We start from the raw sequence: 9,270 nt of genomic DNA on the forward strand, positions 1-9,270 counted from the left end.
TTTGAAATGTATTTAATATATAATTATATATAAAACTTAATTCTGAAATATCTAATGGAAGAAAATTTAATAACTTAATTTATCGAAATTATATTTAATACAGTATTTTTTTCGTTTTGAGAGGCATTTGTTAAAATTGAATAAAGAATAATTAAAGGTAGTAATTAAAGGTAATTTAATAAAAAAAACTTTATAAATTATGCATATTAGTGATTAATTATGCTAGCAATGAGCAAATCATTTTTTTGGGGAATTGAATTGTGTGATCAAACTAATTTCTTAAAACTAATTTTATATATATTTAATTTATTTAATTTTTTAAATTTAAACATGAATGCAAGATCGACACAACGAAAAGATTGACGCTATCAATCCAACACTCCTAATAATTCCAATAATTCTCCAATCGTCTTAGTGGAGAGAAAAGCGTCAATTTTTTCTGTCGCGAGAAAGCCAAATCTGTCCATAAATGTGACATCTTCGAGCAACTCAGGTGCCATATCGGATATCATGGCACTCAGTACATTGGACACCTTGTCATCATTAAACAGACCTGTCGCGTGAAACTGTAAATAATGAAAAAAATTAATTAAAAATAAGAAAAAAGTGGGAAAAGGAAAGGTGAAAGCATTATAATTATCGAATAAATTGTTGATCAATAGTTTCTATCAAATCGCATACGAAACATCGAGAGCCTGAATTTTATGAAATGCCTGGTTATACTTACATCTAGCTCTTTCAGAGAAAGCTTCAATTTCATATTTTTTACTTTAAAATGTTCCTCGTTCACTGTGAAACTAATTTCCGTCTCCAAATTGAAATCTTTCGCGGATAGACTGAAAATAGAACACATAAAATACGCACATTCTTAGCGTCAAATTTTTACAATTTTCATGTTTATTTTTGAATCAAAAAATTGATAGAAAGTCTTATTATTGTACCAAATGTAAAAATTTATTATATAAAAAAAAGGATATATAACAATAAAATAAGATAAATTAAAAATATATCTGGGAAAACGTATATTTAAAATAAATTTGCCGAAATTACATACTTTCGATTTTCGGGAGAAAAAAAAAACAAATACTCACTTTATCTCGCCGTTTCCGTAAATTTCGTAAGAATCGACATAGCCTTTCATGGCGTAATCGGTATTCGCGGTTATCAACGGCCAAGAAAGACTTATGTCAAGCTTTATACCAATTATTTGGAAATCACCATTAATTACTTTGTACTCGGATAAACCATGCATATTGACATTTGTCAAAAGTGCGTCCAAGCTGAGGATTTGAGAAATATAAAAATCGTAAATTATTATGATTAAGGTATATTTTGCGCTTTTGCTTCAATCTTTAGATGATCTTAGACTGCTCAGTAATTAGCAAAAAATATATCATAAACAAAAAATGGTACTTTTATTAGCAGAAAATAAATGAGAAGTGTAAATTCTATGACAAAATAAACAAGACAGACAACAATCTTTCTCTACGAGATCGTTGCAATATATTATGAAAATGTGCTTTTTTTCACGATAATTGTAAATATCATTTAATTGAAAAAATTAAAATAGCACGCACTTTATTATTTCTTCATTTAATTTGATCGGTATCTGCTTCGCGGTGTATGGATCAAGGACCGGAATTCCGATTGACTCATTTCCAGTCTTTAATACGATCTTAAATTTTTCTAGAAGCTCTTCGAATATGGTACGTTTTGTATATATATCTACGAATAAAAGTAAAAATTTTTATAGTTAGTAAAAAAATTATTTTTAAAAATATTTTACGAAGACGCAAAATTTTATGCGCAATATTGAAAAAATTATAGAATCGCAGAAGTTGATGTTATTAAAGAATAGGTTGTATAAAAGTGAATTATTTATAAGTAGGTTACTTAAATGTATCTTTTTAATATTTAATAGTATTTGTCAAAATGATATATTATAAAAAAATAGCACAAAGAAAAATAAATGTAAGAGAACGTGACACATTTTTAGAAAAATATTCAATATATTTTTAGGGAGAAATACTCGAACAAAAGAAAGAGAGAGAGAGAGAGAGAGAGAGAGGAGTGAGAAAAGAAATATTTACTTACGATAACTGTTCGTTTCAATTGCTCCGGCAAGGCAACAGATCAGGATAAGCCCAAATGCCATGTAGTTCATTTTTCTGCACAAAATAAAATACACGGTCGAGATAGAAAACAGTCTCTTTCTTTCGAGATATTACATTCTTAGAGATAATGAATTTGCGAGGACATCAAGATTACGCGAATTTCCGAGTCGCGAAAAGTCAACATTTGATGTAAATGCTTGAGAAAAAAATTGCAAATTTATGCGTATCGAGCGATTAGTTTATTATATTATATGTATTCGTATCTACTCGAGAAATCTAATACTATTTGGATATTTATATTCGGATTAGATATTAAAATGATTTTTTACTTACTAATTAATACAAATTTTTATTGAGTTTATATGTTGATGATACAGAATGCACTGTTTGCAATTAGAATTAAGAAAATAACGTGAAGGAAACTGCGACTCGAAAAGAATGTGGGCATATTTATAGAAAATGGCTTGATTTATATGTCATCAATATCGGGATCCGCCTATAGACATTAAGATCTCTTATCGATCACAATGTCGTACAACGATTCGATTTTTGTCTAATCCGACAAAAGAATCTTGGAAAATTGGATGAAGACACACGCGGGCGATAGTATACATCTTTTTTCATTTTTGTATAAAAAATCTATTGGGCTGTTTGTGATCTCGAAATTGGCGTTAACAAGAATTTCTTGACGATTTGATCATGAGTTTAAGGGGCTTAATCGTGTATAATTGTGCAATTTCAATGAATTTTACTTCGAAATTATTTTATTTTGTTTTTTTGGTTTCATTTAATATCGTCGCGAGTCCCGCGTTTTATCATAACAATCAGATTAGATTATAAAAAGAACTCGTAACGCAATTAATTGGGGTAATGTAGAAATGTTGTAAGGTAATTTTAGAATTTAATACAGTTGTAAATTGCCCATACGTATATATATATATATATATATATATATATATATATATATATATATATGTATTTAATAAAAAATGTTTTATATTATCTTTTTTATATCAAAATTGGTTAAATTATTAATTTTGTTCATTTAGCAATTTTTTTGATAATTTTTCTATTCGTCTAATAGTACTTCTAATTTGACGCTCGTATATATGAGAGATTTTTGTTAAAATCAGATTTTCGAATTTTCGTAAAACTTGATTTTGATAATAAAAAATTATTTTGATCGAAGGAGAAAAAAATGATGAAAAAGAAGAAATTGATTTAGATATTAAAACTAATAAACTAAATTTATTTAAATTAAAAAAATTGCCAATCACTTTTTTATCCTATCTCTTTCTCTTTCAAGCATAGATTTTATTGCATTATCCATTTGCATGAAATAGATCAATCGATGATGTCATAAGAGTTTCTCAAATTCTAATTCTCGCAGTAATTGAAATGATATAAAGCAAGAAAATATCTTGAAATATACGTAAAGCACTGTATACGCCAGGTAGAGGAGAGAGCATATACAAGCGAGCCCTACTGTTTACAATGTATTATAAACAAAGCGCGACCTCGCTCGCTATCCCCTCTTTTACTCTTTCTTCAGATATTGTCTTGCGTACAAATAATACCATCTCAAGGATCCGATCCTTATACGTGAACGCGTCGTTCACTCAATCTATAATGTTATCGAGAGTGTCCAGTTTACACGTAGTATTTGTACATCATATCTGTCTAAAACTTATTCTGTAATATATACGGTGAGTAAGAAAATTATATTCGTTTTCGTAGAATAATTTTGTATAGAATGAATATATTATAGATAGTACGAAGTATATAGGTATATTTTTTCTGCGTCTTTTGACATGCATTATAAGACATGCTATTTTTAAATTTCTAATACTATAATAAATAAATAATATGTAAAAATAATAATAAATAATATGTTGTGTGTAAGCAAAAATAATACAAAGAGTGGAAAAAATTACAATAAAAGAAAAAAAATATTTTCTCACACTCGTAAATTTTTATTAATAATTACGGTAATAATTGTATTAGCAATTTTAATAATTATTTATTTAAAAAATATAAATTTCCAGTAAATAATATATGCATTTCTTCTTGATGTTATCAATACTATTCACATTATTATATATCATACATTCCATCGCTTAATCGATTAGTATCGCGACTGTATAAACGATTGATCAAATGACAATGAGAGTGACATACATATGACGAAAAAAACGGATACTAAAGACCTATTATTTTCAATAGCTCTGCTAGCGTCATAGTAGATAGAAAAGCATCGAGCTTCCCCGTGATGAGAGGAATAAGTTTGTCCGTAATCGTGTCATGATAATCCTCGACTAGCTGAGGCACCATGTCGGAAATTACGGCGCTTAGTAGTTCGGACAATTGGTCATCGTCAAAAAGACCTGTTGCCTGAAACTGCAAACGATAAAAAGATGCTTAATTTTTCGTTAAAAAACTTAAAAGTGAATAATATGAAAAAAGATTAATTAAAATTTTTGAAAGAAATAAGAACGGAGAAATAAAAGAAATTATTTAAAAAATATATAAATAATTTGAGTCATCTTTTTTTTTATTAAATCGTTGCATAGGAAATTTCATATTTTAATAATTTTAAGTTTGAAACAAAAATATTCTTTTGTGAAATGTTGCAAATTAAGTTACAATAAATTTGTCGAAGATAATCAATCGTCGAACGATTTGAATCGCGCTGATCAATTTTTCTTCTGAGAAAAATTACAGAAAACTTTTTTCCTGTTTTTCAATTTTGCTATCTACAGTATATACTACTCTCTATACTACTGCACTGTTTGTTTGGCACATAAAGATATAAATAATTAATTTTTAATTTAAAAAGTGCTTTCTCTTTTTTAGAATTTAGTAATAATTACTTTTAACTATGAGTAGACCCTCCTTTTCTTAACAATTTTTTGTAAAGGGAGATCAATAACTCCCTTTAGCAATTTTTTAATATTATATCAATAATATCAAATAATGTCATGATAATACATACATGTACATATCGCAAGAAGACAAAACAAATTACATAGTGAAACTGATTAAATTTAAAAATGATGATCTTTTTCGTAACGGTTAATTTAAACGGCAGATTTGTTTCATTATTCTATAATATTAAAAAGAAAGAAAAAAAATCATAATATAAATCGTAATATAAACTTCATAGGATGGTATTAATGTAAAAGGAAAGAAAACGAATATTTGCAGTATAGAAAAATTTAATATCGGAATATGGAGCTGAAAATATGTTTTTATGATTTTATATTTCTCTCTTTCTCTTTTTCCCTTGATATATATATAAATTTCATATATTTCATCAAAATGAAAGATTACGGCAGCAACTTTTTATTACTTATATGAAATGTAAAAAGTGTTTTTTAAAAGTTTTTAATTATATGTATTTTTTTAATAATTACTTGAAAATTATTAACGCGCACGCAAAATCGATATTTCATATGCAACGATTGAATATTGATTCCAGTTTCGAATTTTGAGAATTATAATTAAGAGAAAGAGAAGATAAAGAATTGATAGTTACTTACATCGAGTGCTCTCAAGAAGATCTTCAATTTCATGTTCTTCACTTTAAGATATTTGCCGTTCATTGTGAAAGCAATTTCCGTTTCGAAAGAAAAATCCTTTGGGGATATTCTGGAAATTGAATACATATATCCCATAATCTCTCATGACCTGAATTTTTAAATCAATATTGATAAGACATCTACTGTTATAATTAAAGGAAAGAGGGGAAGGCGGAGAGAATAGAAATTTAATTATTAAAAATAGTAGAGTACTTAATAATAAAAAGTTATCCATATATATTTTAAAGTTCAGAAAATATTTTTGCCAAAAAATTTATTCAATTATTTTATTTTTCTAGTTTATGCATGCAAAAAAAATGTGTTTCAATATAAATTTATAGATAATGTTTATATTTGGATATGAAAACGCTGATATTAATGTTAAATGATGATATTCAGATGTAAATCGTCTTAAATAGAAACGAAAAAATTGCATCCTACAATTGAATCTCGCTTTTTCTAAAACCTGACTTGATCACAGTAAGAGAAGAATGACATCGGCGCGATCGCATGTTTCACGTGAAACATATATGAATTCAATTATGATTTAATAACGCGTTTTGTTGCAGTTGACATTATTTGATAACATCAGTAAAGCACTCAATGAAAAACAGCTAATTCATTATCAATTGTACTAAGTTTTGTTTTTTCTTCTGCGAAATATATACGCGGATATATTTCATTTATTGTATTTAAATATTAATGAAACAAAATGAAAAATATAAGGATTCTCCGCGAGAAAGATAAAGGTTCAATAATAGTTGTGATAATCTCTTTTTCTCATATGATGATGATAAATATTTGTAAATAATCAAAATAATAAATATTATTTTGTAATTATAATAATATAATTATTATTATACATATATAACTATAAATAATATTATTGTTATAAAAAAACAAAATAAAAATGTGTATATAAGATTGTAAAAATACAATGATGATTGAAACTGCCACAATTTCGCTAAAATTCAGATGGAGTTTAAATAATCTCCCTATATTTTTATATTATAACGAATACAACGCGATGAAACGCGATAGGGTTGACGGTGACATTCTTTCTCGTGTATGTTCAAATATCGGAAATTTACATCGCATCGAGATTATATCGGTTTCAAAGAAACATTTGCCAATACTCACTCCATCTTGCCATTGCCATAAAGTTCAAAATTGTCGGCTTTACCCTTCATGGCGTAATTTGTACTCGCGTCTATCGACGACCAAGAAAGATTCAGGATGAGTTTCATACCAATTATCTTGAAGTCACCATGGTTGACATTGTATGTGGACAGAGCGTCCACTTTGACATTTGTCAAAAGAGCGTTCAATCTAGGAATATATTAAAAACATAAACAAATTGTCAGCCACCGTTAAATGAACTTTGTAGTTTCGTTCATATCCCTTAGTAATGAAATTTTTTTGAAGAATTTTTAGAGACGTGTATATTAATTTAAAGAATTAGAGATCAACATGTTACTTAAACAAAAGGAAAAAAATCAGATTAATATGCACTTTAACATTTCATCGTCAATCTTGATCGGACCGATCTGCTCCGAGGTGAACGGATCAAGGACCGGAATTCCGAGTGTGTCATTTCCGGTCTGCATAATGATCTTCAATTTTTCAAGGAACTCTTCAAACATATTAGGTTTATACGTGTCCATGTATATATCTATAAAAACATGAGTTCTAAAAAGTTTATGTAATATATAATTACGTCTATATATAATTAATAGCAAACATAAAACAATACTGAACTCACGATATTAATAGCTAAAGACATTAACGTAACGTACATAAGCCAGTAAACGCACGGAAAAATAAAAGTGGCAACATTAATGCCGCTACGACGTACGACCAAAATGACAGCTCTGCGAAATCAGATGCAAAATATATATATATATATAATAATAATAATAAGATACCTTTTTAAACAAATATATTATGGCTGCATCTTAATTATGGCCCATGATGAGAGAAATAATGTAAAGAAATCATAAAAAAAGATAGCATGTAATTTTGCGGAGCAATTTTATAGGAAGTAGGTGAACAGAGTTTTGAAAGCAAGCATCGAATCGAAACAAAATTATAATGTAAACGATCCAGAATTAAAGACGTTATAGACAAACCAGCACAGATTTGATCCCCATTTACATATTACTTATCTTTATATGTACATATAAAATATTCCAAAATTAAACGATCAAATTTTGCCAATATATTTTTCTTTAGATGAAAACAAGAAAACAATTTTATCAAATATTATTTCCTTTTTAATTATAATAAATTAAACATAAAGATAACAATATTGATATATAAAAATGTAAAAATAAATCTTCGCTAATTATCTAATCTGCTGATTCTAGTTATCTCTTATTACAGATTGATTTTTATCTATGAAAAACAGTAAAAAATGCGAAAACGTATTAATATAAGAATCAATTTGTGATAAGATTGAGAAGATTAGTTTGGCATTTGTACAGCTAAGGTAAGATAGACATGAAATTTATTGTATAATCTTATAGTATTAGATTCAATCTCTCGACAATGTCAAGTTTGTATTAAAACTGAAAGACGACATTTAAAAATAGAAAATTAAACATATTTTTTTAACGTGATAGTAGAACGTTTTTCTACAAATGTTTTTATATGATATTTTTTTCGTCGTTTTTGTTTATAAAATATACTGGCAAAGTTTAATCATTTAATTTTGCAACACTCTGTAGATCTCTTATCTAGATCTCTATCGAAGACATATCGAGCTCGAAAGTAGATATAACTAAAAAATAAGATGATCAAAAATTAAAGTAGACTGAAGAGAAGAATAGAGTAGATCGTTGAAAGATAAATAAATATCAGAGAATAGACGATGGTATAAACGAGATATATTTCTAGAGAGAAAGAGAGAGAGAACTAGAAATAGAAGCGAAATAGATAGATATCAACTTACGATCACTGTTCGTCTTAACTGTCCAGACAAGGATATAGAACAGGGTAAGTCCAAACGTTACGATCTTCATTTTTCTGCGGAAAATAGGAAATATAGTCGGTTTAGTTATGTCGAAAGGAGGTCAAAAGGAGACTTCTGCCACTGTTGTTACTGGCCGCTCTCGCGAGATTTATTATCGGTGCGATAATAACCGATCACACGATTGTCGATGATGATTTCGCAATGTTGGCCATGTGAATCGACACAAAACTCATTAGGCACTCGCGTACCCTGTACTCGATACTCGATGTTTGCAGGTAATTTGCGTTCGCGAGGCTCTAATTACGCATTACGAGTCGTTCGTAAGTTAAGTTCGCGTTCTTATTTAAGTTCGCGATTATTGTACGACTTGCGACGCACGATAAGAGAATTGTAATTAAGAAAATTACCGCAACCATTATATATGCGTCGTTGGTCGTATCGGATCTGTCTTGACATCGAAATCTCTTATCTTGACGGATGATGTCGGACTCGATATCGTATGATTATCAATGGATAAAAAAATCGAATATTGCGCGTACATTTCTTCGTCTACGGAAAATCTGCGATCGGATCCGTCGACGGTATTCGATGATGACGATACAGATGT

The 9,270-nt window shown here is 28.3% G+C and overlaps 2 protein-coding genes across 4 annotated transcripts; both read right to left on the reverse strand.

The window, feature by feature from the left end:
• Positions 1-341: 341 nt before the first annotated feature.
• Positions 342-2,871, reverse strand: LOC126856495 (uncharacterized). 2 transcript variants are annotated; one of them, XM_050605038.1, is made up of 6 exons: positions 2,448-2,871; positions 2,095-2,168; positions 1,578-1,725; positions 1,092-1,280; positions 728-836; positions 342-566 (listed from the first exon to the last, which is right to left on the reverse strand). In XM_050605038.1, exons 2-6 carry the CDS (start codon positions 2,162-2,164, stop codon positions 369-371), a joined length of 714 nt encoding a protein of 237 aa, XP_050460995.1. In that variant the 5' UTR covers positions 2,165-2,168; positions 2,448-2,871; the 3' UTR covers positions 342-368. The 2 variants fall into 2 exon arrangements, with proteins under 2 accessions (XP_050460995.1, XP_050460997.1); XM_050605040.1 differs by having other exon boundaries at positions 2,095-2,871.
• A 1,193-nt stretch (positions 2,872-4,064) lies between these two features.
• On the reverse strand, positions 4,065-9,091 carry LOC126856494 (uncharacterized). 2 transcript variants are annotated; one of them, XM_050605037.1, is made up of 6 exons: positions 9,071-9,091; positions 8,643-8,716; positions 7,205-7,364; positions 6,833-7,021; positions 5,654-5,762; positions 4,065-4,511 (listed from the first exon to the last, which is right to left on the reverse strand). In XM_050605037.1, exons 2-6 carry the CDS (start codon positions 8,710-8,712, stop codon positions 4,314-4,316), a joined length of 726 nt encoding a protein of 241 aa, XP_050460994.1. In that variant the 5' UTR covers positions 8,713-8,716; positions 9,071-9,091; the 3' UTR covers positions 4,065-4,313. The 2 variants fall into 2 exon arrangements, with proteins under 2 accessions (XP_050460994.1, XP_050460993.1); XM_050605036.1 differs by lacking the exon at positions 9,071-9,091 and having other exon boundaries at positions 8,643-9,053.
• Between the last annotated feature and the right edge of the window lie 179 nt (positions 9,092-9,270).

This window comes from Cataglyphis hispanica, chromosome 19 (genome assembly GCF_021464435.1).
Source record: "Cataglyphis hispanica isolate Lineage 1 chromosome 19, ULB_Chis1_1.0, whole genome shotgun sequence".
NCBI classification, from domain to species: Eukaryota; Metazoa; Arthropoda; class Insecta; order Hymenoptera; family Formicidae; genus Cataglyphis; species Cataglyphis hispanica.